Genomic DNA, 16,170 nt, shown 5'->3' with positions numbered 1-16,170 from the left:
ATGCTGTCATGTTGTCTCAAATGCAGGTAAAATAAGAATACCCTGACAAATAAACCAAAAAAAAAAACACTTTACAATAGTGTTTTATGTATTTTTGTCACATATATCATCTTTGGATACTTACATTTTTTCTCTATAGGATGAACAAAAATATAAAATAGAATCTGAATATTAGGCCTTCTGTCCTGAGCTCTTCACACCAGTCATGATACATTTTTTTTTTTTTTACAATTAATTCTATTAGATGACATTTCTTTTGAGAACATAGTGGACAAGAACATAGTAGAATGAATGAAAAGTCAGGATTTTATAAGATGTCTCTGATAACACTACCAAGAAACCTTGACTCCAATAAAAAAAAGACTATAAGCTTTAGAAAACGAATTTAATCATTTTCACAGCAGCTATTTCTCAGCATAAGCAGCTCCAAGCCAGTTTTCAGATGTGTAACAAAGACAAGTACAATATGATTGCAATTACTAGTCAAGAAAAATCATAAAAAAGGTGTCTGGAAAACTCATTTCTTTAACTTTTATATATTTATATAATCAAAATGTTGGAATGATATAGACAAAAAGACTCATTGACTAAATGTCTGCATGCTTTGTCCTTTATAAATGCCAGAGTTACTAACAGAAAGAGTTGAAAAGCAAGAGGTTTCAGTCCCTTAATCGCAGTAGAAGTCCATGTCCTGAAAGACAAGCAAAACATGAGGCTTACTACCACCTTCTACTTCCTAACATGGAATGAGAAAAAAAGTATTCATTCATTTAAAAAAAATGTTGCATAAAAGAATTCAAACTACTAACAGTTGTTTGGATCTTAACTGTGTTTTCTGTAAACCTCTGTGTCTCCTTCACCACAGTTGCAGGGAAGTATCCAATGACGCCCATCTGGTCCACGTACCGCTCACTGTAAATCTGCCAGCAAAAATAATATAACTCCAGCAAATTAGCATGCACCACACTCTATATTCATTATGCATAACCTTTCTTACAAAACTTGACATAATGAAAAGCCTGCTCGTTTCAGATACAGTGGACTCTGATATGCAACCAAATGTCTTTTCTTGTCAGAAAAGCCAGGAAGTTTGTGTTTGTTTACCACAGCTGTTGCACATCTTCTGTCTTTCACAACTCAAGTGTACAGTGCCATTAAATAGTGTACAAAATCTGCACATACGCTTCCAGACCAGAAGACTCCAGCGCCCTCTGCTGCAATGAGTTTGGAGTACACATAAACCACCTGACCCTTTCTGAGGTTGAGGAATCGGCAGTCAGGAGATATGAAGTCATCCAAGATTGTGGCCATGGAGAGAACATCTAATACAGCACAGAAAAAAATAAAAAAGAAGAATGTGAAACATAAGCATTTACTGTTGATTCTTTAATGCTCAGACTTACATGAGCACTCTGCATCTCCGCAAATCTTCTGGTCTGCTAGTTTATCCATGAGGACAGCCCTCGTGGTCTGGTGTAGCAGTCCCACACACAACAGAATCACCAGTGGATAACCCATCCTCGCCAAAAGACCAAGAACAACCGACTGTTGTGAGTGTGTGTACGTCCGGATGTGAATGCAGATGTTTGATGGAACTTAAGACTATAAAAATCACAAACACTTCTCTCAGCCAGGACAGAATGGGCTGAGCCCCTTCATCACACATCGACTAACCAATCAGTGTCGAGTTTCAGAAATTCCAAACTCTGTAAGTATTCATTTCCATCAGGGGAGTTGGCTGACTTTTCTCAATTCTCAGCCTCTTTGCAGAAAGAACGTTTGCTGTAAACTGTAAGTGTTGCACTCTACAAAAAAACACATTTGTAAGCAGTAAAGGCCTTTAAAAGCTATATTTCTTTACAGTCAACCAGCTTTAAGATTTATCAAATCGATTTAACCATAAACCAACTTCAATAAATATGCAAATAAAGTACTGTTCAAAAGTCTTATGCTACCACTCATCCCTTTAAATGTTGCTTCCAAGGAGCCAGACTTTGTTGTAATTTTTTTAAGTGGTCTTGAGGAGTAGTTCTTTAGTTTTTTTGTAGGCCTTTCAAAGTTTTTCTTTGAACATTGGCTGCTGACTCATTTTCTGTCCAGTTGTTGCACCTGACTACTTTCACTGACCTATGAATCACTGAAGCAAAACATTTTTACTTAACTCATAGAATGAACCAGTGTTGAGTCTACACATAACAGACAACTTTGCAAAGAATCTATTTTAAATTGTGTCTTTAGTAGCAGCCTGTTGCCAAAACACATCAATTGTTCCCATGTCTTTAACTGAATTCCAGCATAATGCACAAGATAACACAGTTTGACAGGTATAAAATAGTATTTTTGCACCAATAAGGCAATTCCTAAGGTGCTATTAGCTAAAATCTCGCTGTACCTTGGCAAAGTGTGCAGTGTGTCCATTAAAACATTTGAGGAAATTGGACAAGTGGGGAACAAAACAAGAAGCAGCCTACAAACCTGTCTATAGCAGTTGAACAGTATCTAAAAATCATGCTCTCCTTTAATAAACAGAATAAGATCCACCAGAGACTTGACACGGGACCTGAGACGTATATCTGGGCCTTCAGTTGATCCATCTACTATTCACTGAAGCCTAATCATCAATTAGGAATCATCAGTGGAAGTGTGGCTGTTTAAAAAGGAAACATGCTTACATGCTTAAGAAAGGGAAACAGATAGAAAATGCTGAAGTACTCCATATTACACAAGATCATCATCACTATGTAGGAGGGAGGTCAGGTTAGACATACAACAGTGAGTGCCTACAGCCACCTGTGAAACAGCAGCGGTTCTGTTAGTGTTAGTGTCTTCTTAGAATTGTTGCAGTTATGATTGTAGAAAAGTACCATCAGATCCATCATGCAATGCCATTTCTGAAGTGTCAGATTTGCAATCGCTTAGTTTTGGCAACGATCCAAAACACACTGAAAATGCCTGGATAAAAACACACACACACACACACTCACACACTATCAGTCATGGATTGGCCTAGACTATAACATTACTGAAGCAGTGTGGGATCATTTTGATAGCGAAGAGAATGAAAGGCAGCCAACATCCAAAAGGAGAGCTTATAATGTCCTGGGGAACTATTCCTGAAGACTACTTAAAGAAACTGCAAGAAACCTTGCTACGGCAGAGCTCATCATCATGCTGAAGAATAAAGCGGCCATAATATTGTCTTTCAAGCTTGTTAGACTTATAAAAAAATTTTTACCTTGCAAACTCTGTTTGCATTTATGTTTGCACATATTTCAATAAAAGGCTGCACCTAGTTCCCACTTTACTAGCAAAATATAAAGAAACAAAGGGTAACAAGACTTTTGCACAGCATTGTGATTCATATCGAGTTTGTAAAATGTTTAGCTTACACATCATTTCCTTTGGGTGTCGCTAAAGCGGCTGCAAAAAATATAGGTCAAACAAAATTACAAACTATTGTGTAAAATCGGGTCTTTCCATGAACTGTCTGTGAAACAGCTTACAGCCAGACATGAATTGAAAAACCTTGCGTATATGACGTGTAAAGAAATAAATCCCTTAATCTTAGCAGTACAAGAATGACAAAATCACCAATTTAAGATGTAAGTACCTAAAGTGATTACAACGTTGAAGATAAATGTGCTTGACGGTCATGAGGTTCTGGTTGAAATATATTTCGATTGCAAATATAACAAAGCCCAATCAAGTTTAAATTTTCAAATAGTAATCTATTTGAAAAGTTCAATGTTGTCCTTTCACGCACTGTGTTCCCGAGGATTTTATATATAAGAGCTGTATTTTCAACGCATCTTGTCTAACTTATGGTCAAGAAATCACAACATTTTACAATTCCCTCAGTTGTTTTTCCCTGCTTGCTCGGTATCAATTCAACAAACCACTTTCAGTTTACCTGACTAGATAGTAATTGTTAGTAATTATAACGTCGGTGTTGCAAAGTAGGTTTTCTTTCTTAGCAGCTGAAATAATGAAGCTGAATCTTCACAGAAATGCCATACAAATACAAAACTTGAGGTAATAAAGCCTCAAGGGCGTTGGCATGTAGGTAACATTCCTGGTGATATATTTTAGACGTCATCAACTTTGTAAACAAGCTGGACATGTACGTACTTATTTCCTTCATCTGATGCAAACCACTGAAAACCGAGTATGTTTACGTCTAGATGTAGGCGGGTGGGGTTTAAACTTACATGCAATGTGAGTAAACAGGAAAACAAAATGAGCCTCTCCCTCGCGCTACGCAGTTATTTAAAACAAACGCACCATTGGCATTTGGCTGTGACGCAAGCATACTGTAAACTCAAAGCCGTAGTCTCGGCCGGTGCTGTTATTGTTCAGTTCGCGGAGTTTGGGGGGAGGGTAGTGCTTTATTTTTATTTTGGGGGCTGCACACTGCCATTATCGGGGTAATTACAAGCACCCCAATGCCTGGCCCGAGGTATATATTATTTATATAGCATCAGAATCTGTCTAAGTAGTTGTAAGCTAACAAGTTAGGTCCCAAAGTAGCCGATGGATGCGCGGGTATCGGAGTTATTTGGCTCAGGAAACGGACACAGCTCTGGATCTGGTGGTGTGTCCAGCGGCAAGCCTGGGAATGGCTATGGGGTAGCCCCCAAAAAAGCCTCTGCAAAGAGCAAGAAAGCAAAAGCTCGATTATCCCGCAACTTCAAACCAAGCAATAACACCCCGTATCTACCTCCGGAGGTAAGGCTAAAAATACGCGCACAATTAGCTATTTCGAGCTAATATTTCCCTTTCACTGGAAAGCCTGTCACTAAGAGTAAGCAAATAGATTTTTGTATGTTGTAACGCTACTCGTAGGTTTGTCATTGTATTTCCTGTTTCGACGGTTAGCTTCCCCACTATTGACTTGTCTTTGAACCTGCAGTGACACGTAGCTAGTCGGTACAAAGAAAATGAATGGTACCATTTCAAGCGTAGAGGTTTTACGTTTGCTGTTGGCTTACGACTTTCTATTTACAGTAGTTTTGCAGAAATAAGCCTAACGTGTGTTAATTGAAAGTTGCTTGATTAAAAATTGCAAGTATTTTGCTAGCTAGCAAAAGAGGAACAGCTGTGTTTGTAAATAGGGGGCGGGTGCACAGCTCAGCCGGCCGACCTCAAGATAGTGATACTGTGAGTGTCTGACATTGACTCAGCCAAGGACTGTGTTACTACACAATACTTAAACTTTTTTTTTTTGACATGTATTTTATTTATTTAGTTAGTTAGTTATTATTTTACAGTGACCTCTGTGTGTTGTCATTACCCACCAGCTGTGTTTTTTAAACGTGAACCTTAATCCTAAACTGTACTTTAACCTTTCATGATCATAAACTGTCCAGTATAAAATTGCTGTCAGCTGATCACTGAATATAACTAGGTCCCCTGTCATAAGTGATTGCATGACAGATATTTGACCTTATTTTCGTGACTTGGTTTACCTTAAATGTATTGATTTCGACTTTTAAGCATGTGTATGTAATGTCTAATAACATATTAAGTAGCTGTGTAAGGCTAAGCAAGCGGTTAGCCTGTTTGTATAGCTCTCAGTGACTGCCTATTCATAGAGAACACTGACTGCACATTCAGTCAAACTGCTTTTCTTTTTCTCTTTAAACAAATCAATAGTCTGTTGTCTTCTCTACAGTTTTACAGCTGTTGTTTCTTTTCTGTCTCTCTTTGTTTTACTCCCTGTCTCTTAGGCCGAAGAGGGAAATATAGAGTACAAGGTAAGCAAATTAGCTGTGATGGAAAGGCTTTGTTTTGTTCAGAAAGCTAAAATGCTTTACATAAAACCATAAAACTGATTTATATAGAGGTCACTTCTTGCTATGTGGATGTTATTTATCAGTATGCAGTATGTGTAAACATATAGGGGCAGTCTTTCCATTGAAATATAACACCACTGTGGATAACCTAGAGCATTTGTAGTATCTGGACAGCTGCTTCTTCTCAATATAGAGCTTTTTTTATTGCCTTGGTCCTACAGTAATCATTTGTTTATGTCCAAAATAGGTTTGTGTTGAGTACTAATTTGTAATTTCTTTTCTTGAATAGCTCAAGCTAGTAAACCCCACACAATACCGCTTTGAGCACCTAGCAACACAAATGAAATGGCGACTGCAGGAGGGCCGAGGTGAAGCTGTCTATCAAATAGGTGTCGAGGACAATGGCATGCTGGTGGGACTATCAGAGGAGGAAATGAGGGCTTCACTAAAAACGCTCCATCGGCTTGCAGAGAAGTAAGTCCAGTATTTTTATTCCGTTTACTGACTGATAGTTATTCTGCTGTTGTAGTTTACCTCATCTACCGAAACACAAAGAACTGTTTGTTTTTCATGACAGAGTTGGAGCGGACATCGCAATTTTAAGAGAGCGAGAGGTGGACTATGACTCTGATGTGCCTCGTAAGATTGCTGAAGTTCTCATTCGCAAAGTGCCAGATGACCAGCAGGTTAGTGTGGCTACCTGCACATGGATATCTCTGGATGTTTAAATTCTTGGGCATTTTTAACTCATTTTGGTGTTGTGTTTTCCTCTTTAGTTCTTAGACCTACGAGTAGCTGTACTGGGCAATGTGGACTCGGGCAAGTCCACTCTTTTGGGTGTTTTGACACAAGGTGAGCTGGACAATGGACGGGGAAGAGCGAGGCTCAACCTTTTCAGACATCTACATGAAATTCAGACTGGACGCACTTCGAGCATTAGCTTTGAGATTCTTGGCTTTAACAGCAAAGGAGAGGTGAGAAAACGTCCTCTATCAAATAATATATATTACACCTTATTTATGTACTCTTACACCAGTTGTGATAAGTAGCAAAAAGTAAATACATCCATTATATCATAATTTTTACAATTTTGGATGTTTTACTACAGATTCCTATTCTGACATATATTAAACTACTCCATCTGCATGAAATGTTAGTAACTGATAGCTAATTTTGGGGGTTTTCTTCTGTTTTTTTCTTTCTTTTTTTAGGTTGTGAATTACAGCGAGTCTCGGACAGCAGAGGAGATTTGTGAGAGTGCCTCTAAAATGATCACATTCATTGATCTGGCAGGTCACCACAAGTACCTGAAAACCACCATCTTTGGCCTCACCAGTTACTGTCCAGATTTTGCAATGCTTGTGGTCAGTGCGAATACTGGAATTGGTGAGTATTAAGTAAATTATTTAATTTTCTCCAAGTTCTATTCAAATGTAACCGTTGTTCTGCAAGATAGTGATGCAGTTTGCTGTTCTTGTTGAGAGAGAGCCCATGTTTGTGTACACCATACCCCCACACTGTAGTGCACAGTTATGGCTTGGCACTTTGCTGACATGTGATAGCTGAGGTTATGTAATAAACCAACCCTCATCTTTGCTTGGCAGTGTAAGTCCCAAAATATCTCAGATATCATAATTTCAGGGCAGAGTGCTTTGACCCACTGGGGGTAGTACTGCGCTCTTGCAAAGCTAGTGTGTATTTCAGCATTGCACTTGACAGTCACAAGAGGTTTTCTCAAGTCTTGCAAGCATTTGGCCTTTTCAGTGGGGTTAAGGCTTGACATGTGTTTTTACCATATAACCAAAGATAAGAAGAGAATTCAAATAAACTGATCAGGTGCTACACTCTTCCAAAGGCAAAAGAAACATGCTGATTTGCATATTGTTGTGATGCAAATCAGATTTTCACAGTCCAGCTTTACCCAAGTTCTTCCTGTATTTTTATTCTTCTGTAAAAATGAAATCACTAAACCTTACTTCAGTATTATGTTTCACATCTTGTTCTATTTATAGGTAATGTGTTATTGTATAATGTGCTCAACCCCGACATTTTTATGATAGCATTAGCTGACATTGAGTGCAGGAAGCTTGTATCCAGGAAGGACCTACTTGGAAACCTGAGCCGCTGAGACTGGTTGGTCAGCCTAAACAGCTTTCTGTTTTACATTTATAAACATACTGTTTGATTATGTTTGCTGTTAGAGCTGAAAATATTTTGATATTGTTCAAATGATTTCCTATTAAAAGTGTTGCATGACAAAGCCGTTTGGGATTTACACCAACAATACCAGGTGGCACACCCTTAGACCATTCACCCATTGTGACACACAGCATTTCAGTGTGTATCAGCCCCTCCAGATGACTGTGGAAACTGCAAGTGAACACAGATAAGAACCCTTTGCTCAAGGCAAGAGACCATCTGGAAACAGTCCTCTGTGCAATACACCAAAGTAATATATTGTTATTAAGAAAGCTGTAGTTTTGTTTTCCTTTCGCAAGCTGCACTGAAGCCTGTATAGGAAACCTGAGCCTTTGAGATGTTAGTCATTAAGTGCTGTAGCTCACATCCGGCTGGAGTTATTGGATGAGCTATATGCATCTGCTGTTAATGCATGGCTGTACTCTTGGCTTCTCCCTTACTCACAAGGGGTTGTTTCACGTGTTTCGTTTGGTAGATTTTATGCCAGATTTCCTGACACAGCCCCAAAGGGCTTTGTGTCACTTCCTGGGAGCGAACCAGAGATCTTTCACTTTAAGGCCAATATGTAAACCATGACATTACAGAGCCAATTAAAAAAAAAGATATTTTCAGCTGCTCTCTTATTCACAAGGGGTTGCCACAGCAGTTAGCTCTGCCTGTTTGATTTAGCAGTGTTTTTATGTTGGATGCCTTTCCTGACACATCCCTGATGGGATTTGTGTCTTCTTCCAGGGTTGAACTGCTTTTTAAGCTTATTTTGATTATATGAGTTGACTGATTCCATGCCAAACATAAGTCTGTGTTATTTTCCGAGGCTGTTTATTTCTAAACAGTATTAAATTGAAATACTGCAATTTCATAACCAGTTAGTTTTAGTGCTAACACAAAAACATAATTGATTATTAAAATATTAAAAAATACTAAATGGTTTATTGGTACAGTCAGAGTATAATTAAATGCTTCAGAAAGTCCTATCTGTACTCCTTGTTTATTTACACTGTTCTGCAATGGTTTGTCTATCTTTGAGTAAATAACTAATAACACTGTCAGCATCAAAAGAATAACTGCACTCAGTAAAAAAAAAAAAAGGTAATTTAAATAATTTGTAACAACAGGATAATACATTTATTCCTGATTTTTAGCAAAATAATTAAAAACACATTGAAGTACAATCCATTTTTTTCATAAGAAGGTCATGGATAAATTAAGTTCGGAAATGTATATTTGTTTATACTTAAATAACCTTTATTAATGCAGTGTAGGCGCTGCTGTGTTTATGTGGGTGTCTGTTCTAAAAAAGGACATGCAGGGAAAATGGGGTCAAGAATTTAGATAGGAAGGGACATGCCGTCTGCAACCCAAGAACTACAGCTTTAATTATGAAACAGCGTAATGGATCAGTGTAATGCATAGGGCTTCTCTTGGGTTCTAACTAGCTAAGAAGCCAAAGGGCGAGTAATCATCTTGCGTCATTTAGTTCTGCTTTACTTTTTACTGCACTGTGACACATTCACCTCACCTCAATTTTTTTTTCAAAACTCAGTTTGTTTGTGTTTCTTTTAAATGTGAATCTTCTTGAGACCAAAATTAAGAGAACATGAGAAGTCACTTTGTTTAGAAGAGCTGCTATTTGGCACTCGTGGAAACACATCAGAGACATAGTTACAGTATATGTTTGAACACTTTGAATCAGTCCTATCCTCAAACTGTTTCTCTAATGACATAACAGTCTTTTATTGTGGTATGTGTATCTGTATATATAGTCTTTGATTCACATTAAGTCTGGGTTTATAGATAAGCACTCTTATGATAAGCAATAGGTGTTTGAGACTCAGAGGGCAGCTGTTGTGTTTGTACAAAGAATAAATCCCCTGTTTGAATTGGCGTATCTTTTTAAATTTCTTGCAAAGTCTTATTTGGATTACCGAGTCAACAGTCGGAGGTTTATAGGTTGGATTTAGCTTAGGCAATAGTATTTACGTGTGTTTAGGAAGACTTCATCCCTTCTGAAAACATGACATTAAATAAACATTGCCTTTGTCTGCTCGCTTGTGAAAGCTATTTTTGGTGAACAAGTGGTAGGCAAGATATAAGCAATGTAAAATCCCAGGTAAATCCTCTTTCTTTCTTCCTCTCCTTCTCACTCTTTTCCAGCTGGTACAACACGGGAGCATCTTGGCCTTGCCATGGCACTGAAGGTTCCCATCTTCATTGTTATCAGTAAAGTGGACCTCTGCACACGGGCCACTGTTGAGCGCACGGTGCGGCAGTTGGAGCGCGTCTTGAAGCAGCCAGGCTGCAACAAGGTGCCCATGGTTGTAAGCAGTACAGATGATGCTGTCACAGCAGCACAGCAGTTTGCCCAGTCACCAAGGTATGAAACACACAAGTGCAGTTTTCCATTTAATAACATGCAGTTAAGTTTGCACTCCTTCTATAATGAATACTGTAAATAAAAACTGGAAAATAATAGTTTTTATTTTGTCCTGAAACTCTCTCTCACAGCATCACACCAATCTTCACCTTGTCCAGTGTTTCTGGAGAGAGTCTAGATTTGCTTAAAGTTTTCTTTAACATCATCCCTCCTCTGAGCAACAGCAAGGAGCAGGAGGAACTAATGCAGCAGCTAACAGAGTTTCAGGTCAGTCTGAAATAATTCAATTCAGTTCAGTTCAATTCAATTTGATTTTATTTATAGAGCGTTAGTTTCCAGCAACTGTCGCCTCAAGGCGCTTTCTATTGTAAGTTACAGACTCTACAATATTAAAATGAAATAAAGTTTGTCTGTCCATGCAAAATGATCTTCTGGCTGTGAGCTACTGTCTTCCAAATGCACAGTGTAAATACACAGATTATTTTGATCTGAATGACAGCCATGTGCATCATTGCAGGTGGATGAGATCTACACAGTTCCAGAGGTGGGGACAGTGGTTGGAGGTACTCTATACAGGTCAGTATGTTGAAATTATTGTTTCATTACAGGTTAAGTGGGTTTTTTGTTTTTAACCCAGAAATCCCTCTGACTCGTTATTCTCTCTGGTCTTACAGTGGTATTTGCCGTGAAGGGGATCATCTTGTAGTAGGGCCCACAGACTCGGGTCAGTTCCACCAGTTGACCGTAGGCAGCATCCAAAGGAACCGCTCGGCATGCAGGGTACTCAGGGCGGGCCAGGCTGCTACACTTGCTCTGGGCAACTTTGACCGCTCACTGTTACGCAAGGTCAGACTCAGAGCTTAGTTAATCATATATCTATCTATAGGTTAATGTAAATTACAGTAAAAGAAACTTGGAATTTGAAATCAATGTTTTCATACAAATCTGAACTATGTATGTACACCATCCATATGTTTTCCACTTACAGGGCATGGTGATGGTGAGCCCAGAGATGGATCCTACCATCTGCTGGATGTTTGAGGCTGAGATTGTCCTGCTTTTCCATGCCAAGACCTTCCACAAGGGCTTCCAGGTTACTGTGCACATTGGCAATGTGAGACAGACCGCAACAGTGGAAGCAGTGTATGGCAAGGTTGGTCCATCCGCTGAGCTAATACTTCAGCGTAAAATCTCAGACTGTTCTTACATTTGGTTTCTTCTTAATTTGTGTATTTTTTTTGAATAACTGCTGTCACAGTAACTTGGAAAGAAGCCAGACCAAAATAAATAACACAGTTGGATATATTGTTTAATGCAAATGATAATGCATCTTAGCTTAAAGTGTGACTCTTTTTTTTTTCAAGTAGATGGTTGTAAATTTGTATATTTGAGTAGCAATATTAGGATAACCAATTTTTCCTGCATTGTCTAGATGACACCTGCATTGTTTTAATAGAGCAGTCATCTCAGAAAGAACCTTTGGATCCTAAAACCCTGTTCTTTGACTGTAAAATGCTCTCAGTAACACACAGAAATTTTAAAAAAAAGGTGTTTTCAAGGCAGGAGACACACTCATCAATAAATCTATGTTTGTCACTGGCTGCGTGGTTTATCAACAGTGTGTAATGGCTGGTGAGCAGTGGTGTTAAATCATCAGACGGGTGTTCAGATTTGTCGTGTTGAACATAATCCATTTCTTTCATGGTGAGCACAGTTGCTCCTCCCTTTTACAACAGAAGTACTTCCTTCTGCTAGCTACAAGCAATTTATTGCCAGATACAACAGTACTTGAAAGATGAGAAAGGCTCTGAGTAGGTGTATCTTGGTTTTCCCACATTATCAGTCTTTCAAACCAGGAATCCAAAAAACTATTCTGTTTAGCGTCTGCTCTGAAATGATACAACAGTGATTCAAAACAAGAGAAACCAAGAATTTTGATACAATCCAGAATTATAACAAAGCCTTTCTGGGATTTTTTTAAGGACTCTATTGGCACTACAGAGCTATTTTATTTGTTTGTTGAGGGTGTGCCCTTTAATCTTAATCTTGGTGTCACTATTCCACTGATTTATTTTAAAATTAAATCTGCAAATTAAAAAGTGCAATTATATATACACAGAAACACTCATCTTTTGTTTTTTTAAAAGAACAACCCACAGGTTACTTTCTAATTTAGTGCCACTAAAGCTTTTTTTCTGCTGCTGTATTTGGCCCAGATCACCTGTCTCATTAATAATCCTGCCTTTGTTTGATTCCTGTTCTCGTGCTACACCACTCTATGACAGGAGGAGCTGAGGACGGGAGAGAAAGCGGTGGTTCTCTTCAAGTTCATCAAGCATCCAGAATATCTGAAGGTGGGAGCAAAGGTTCTCTTCAGAGAGGGGGTAACCAAAGGTATCGGGCTCGTCACCAAGCTGCTTCCTATCGCCCAGTACCAGCCATCCTAAAGACAAGATGAGGATGAGGCCTAACGTTCATCAGGCAACCACAGAACCAAACACCGTCCCACCTCAAAACAGAGTGCTTTAAAAACCATCTCCTGGTTTCTCCAAAGGCCACACTGCCAATTTCCCTTCACAGTAAAAACCTTTTTGCACGATTCTGTTGTCTCACCATGTTCCAAAGCCTTGTCACCTTCTTACTTTTTGTTCCTTAGAGCCTTTTCAGTACCTGCTGATATTTTCCATCTGCTTTGTGTTGTCGAGGCTTAAAAAGTGTTGCTTTTCTTGGCACTGATGAGAAACCTTTCATCCATATCTACAACACATTGACCAAGCATCATCTACCAAAGTGAGTTAGAGAGAACTCAACACACTGTTCGCTGGCAACTAGAAAATTACATTCTGGCCTTTACAACGAGGTGCTGCTCACGCAGTTTACACCTAAATGCACTGTTAATACACACTTCAACAATATGCTCACATGCACATTTGCACTGAGGTATAAACGCCAGCGATGATATACCTGTGCCAGGTAACTGTTTACAAACTCAACAGTTGCAGGTATGAAATGATTTAACACCAGTGTAACACAAGGCGCAAGTATCACCGCCTCACAGCGCAGTGTCTGTGCAAAGTGCCTGACTGACAATTACAAACCTTTATATGCTCTTAAATCATCTCCTTGTCTTAGTAACTGCTGTGTGAGACAAAAGCAAAAGCAGTGAGTGCATTTGTAGTTGTGAGACAGAGCAGGTCAGAAGCTTCATTGTCTTGCTTTGAGCTTTGTTGTTTCATCACTTTTATGAAGGTGGTGGAGAGCATTGTGTGGTATGAAAAGCTAGAACATGGCCCAGTTTGTATGTCAGTCTGCCAGGATAACTCACATTGGCAATTACTTTTTAACTGTCACATTTGTCAGTGAGAACTGTTTTTTCTTTAATTCACAAGTAATGCCTCACAATAGGGCGGTAAGATGATAATGATCTTGCTGCCTGTCTTTCAAGTGCTTTAGTTACTCAGGTCAGTGTAGATATTGTATTAGACAGCATTCCACTTTCACAGAACGACTCCAGTGGGATGTTCTGTTGCTAATTTGGGTCGAAAGGAGACGTGATGAAAAACAGATACTCCAGATCCTCCCAAAGCGATGCGTATGATTACACATTAGTATGTGGAACTGCCTACTGATGCAGCTTTATTTAAGAGCAATTATGTTAAAGGTACTTGATGTTGTCTCTTCACTTAAGTTACTGATGTCACGAACTCGAAGGGGTTTAGCATAGTGCCTGATGGAACTCCTATTCAAGAAGCCTTCCATCACAGCCCATTGTTTTATAACTTAGTAAAACAAAAAATGAAGTTGGTGCTATTATTGGAAACAGCTTTTGATATTTAGAGGAAAAAAAATGTAATAAGTGAACGTTAATTACTGCTCTGTTCACGGCTGCTGTTGGCCTCACCATCTGTCTTTTTATTGCATGTTGACGTGACTTATACACGCATTCAAAGTTTGTATTGTTTTTTGCACCGACATCATTGATGCACAGTGTGTGTGCAGGCAAAGACAGGTAAGCTAAGAATGCATTTCAACCAAAATATTTTATAGCATTTATAAAGAGTTCAGGTGTTAAAATTTGTTTTACCGCATCTCAGAAGATTTTTATAGATTTGTAGTAGTTCTGGATTTTACAGTTCATTCAAAGATTTTTCAGTCTTATTCTTAACACCAGCTTATTTTCACTCTTTGGAAATCCTTTGATGTCAGTTTTCCTTTTAATTCAACATGTATTTTGATCATTTTCTGGGTGAAATGCAATATTTATGTACAGATCCAATTCGTGTATTATGATGTACATGAATAAAAGTTTTATTGTCACTTTAGCAGCTGTTTAACAGTGTTTTTTCTAAGTAAAATGTGACATTGCAGTGTTTTAAACGATATATCCTATGTGAATAGGTCATGACTTCCTTCACAATAGTTTGTTTCCTGGTTTGGCCCCTCCTATCCTGCTCTCCAGCTGATGCAAGAAAGTGCAAGCATAATTTAGCCATTCAGGTCTATCAATGGCTCTACAGGACAATAAGTTCACCACTGCAGAAAACATGAAGAGGATGACTCATCTATTTATGCTGCAATTGCACTCTTTGGAGTGGCAATCATGTCAAAGGTTGAACAAGCCATTGGGTTGTCCGTAATTTATGCCATTAAAGCTGTAACAGGAAAAAAAAATTCTAAGAAATACAATAATACAAAAACTGTAATTTGGCAACTGACAGGCCCTCTGCTGTAGCGACCCCTGTTATACGTCAGCTCCCTACCTGGACAACCACAAACACAGAACCATGAACTACCACATACTTAGTGTATTTATGTTTTTGCTTTTTTCTATAACACTTTATATTACTCACCTAATTTAGGCACCTAAAATAGACTTAACGGTTGGAAAAAGCCTCCATTGTGAGCCAAAGCCTTAAACATTGCTTAAATTATAATATCATTAAAACTTATTATGGAAATGTTTGCTTATTGGGGATTTTCGTTTTGTTGTTTTACAGTGACACCAAGATCACACACACCCTTTGCTTTAATTCAATTAATCCAGCTGATACTTATTAGCTCATCCAGCTGAAGGGCCAGTGAGCTTATGTCATAGTCAGGCATGTGTCCAAACTGAATAAGAATCCTTCCTCTGAGGGTATTGTTCAGATTTTAGTGAAACTCAGACACAATCACCGAATAGATCTTCAACCAAATTCTGCTCCGGGTCAGGGTCAGATGTGTCATTTCACAGACAATAACCTATGAATTGTTATGGATTTTGAGCCAGAGGAGCTGCTACATTATTGACCTTCTGATTTATCTTTTATAACATTCCAATCTGCCCTCCGCTACATTATTTTATAAGTTATCACCTCGTCTTGTCCCAGTCCATGATGTAGGCTGTGAGCTCGGCTATGGCAATATAAATTTACACTTATTAAGTTAGCAATATCCTTGTGATAAAGGATGACAGGTTCAGGGCTACTTTTGTCACATTTGTTCTCATAGAAACCTGATAGGCTTGCTCACAAGGGTGTGTGGTTTGTGATTAGCAAAGATGTCTTCTATGTAAGTATACTTAGTTGTGTTTGGAAAACTCATTGACACCACGAGTATTTCAAATACTTCATACCTTCTTGTCTTACAAATCATAATCATGTGCCCCTCTCCCTTTCTTACAAGAACACTTCATACTGACGATCGAATGAGGATTTCTGCTCTATATTCAACTAACTACTGCCATCTGCTGGTAAGTCAAAATACTACAGCATAATGCATGTTACTAGGATGAGTAAAAAGAATCTTTAATACACTCTGCTTTAA

General features: G+C 38.5%; 2 protein-coding genes across 4 annotated transcripts; one reads left to right on the top strand and one right to left on the bottom strand.

Annotated features, from left to right (window-relative positions):
- Positions 1-371: 371 nt before the first annotated feature.
- LOC116333623 (otoraplin) lies at positions 372-4,135 on the bottom strand. 2 transcript variants are annotated; one of them, XM_031756869.2, is made up of 4 exons: positions 1,404-4,135; positions 1,183-1,322; positions 828-920; positions 372-691 (listed from the first exon to the last, which is right to left on the bottom strand). In XM_031756869.2, the coding sequence occupies exons 1-4, from the start codon at positions 1,516-1,518 to the stop codon at positions 668-670; spliced, it is 372 nt and encodes a 123-aa protein (XP_031612729.2). In that variant the 5' UTR covers positions 1,519-4,135; the 3' UTR covers positions 372-667. The 2 variants fall into 2 exon arrangements, with proteins under 2 accessions (XP_031612729.2, XP_031612722.2); XM_031756862.2 differs by having other exon boundaries at positions 810-920; positions 1,404-4,130.
- Positions 4,136-4,294: 159 nt separating this feature from the next.
- gtpbp2a (GTP binding protein 2a) lies at positions 4,295-14,687 on the top strand. 2 transcript variants are annotated; one of them, XM_031756982.2, is made up of 12 exons: positions 4,295-4,725; positions 5,727-5,753; positions 6,082-6,266; positions 6,370-6,478; positions 6,569-6,766; positions 7,004-7,178; positions 10,146-10,365; positions 10,497-10,632; positions 10,883-10,941; positions 11,040-11,211; positions 11,354-11,518; positions 12,651-14,687. In XM_031756982.2, the coding sequence occupies exons 1-12, from the start codon at positions 4,531-4,533 to the stop codon at positions 12,810-12,812; spliced, it is 1,803 nt and encodes a 600-aa protein (XP_031612842.2). In that variant the 5' UTR covers positions 4,295-4,530; the 3' UTR covers positions 12,813-14,687. The 2 variants fall into 2 exon arrangements, with proteins under 2 accessions (XP_031612842.2, XP_039477660.1); XM_039621726.1 differs by lacking the exon at positions 4,295-4,725 and adding an exon at positions 4,818-5,157.
- The last annotated feature ends 1,483 nt before the right edge of the window (positions 14,688-16,170 follow it).

This window comes from Oreochromis aureus, linkage group 13, assembly GCF_013358895.1.
Source record: "Oreochromis aureus strain Israel breed Guangdong linkage group 13, ZZ_aureus, whole genome shotgun sequence".
In the NCBI taxonomy this organism is placed as follows: Eukaryota; Metazoa; Chordata; class Actinopteri; order Cichliformes; family Cichlidae; genus Oreochromis; species Oreochromis aureus.
The sequence above is the reverse complement of the archived record's forward strand: the minus strand, read 5'-3'. Positions and strand labels throughout refer to the sequence as shown.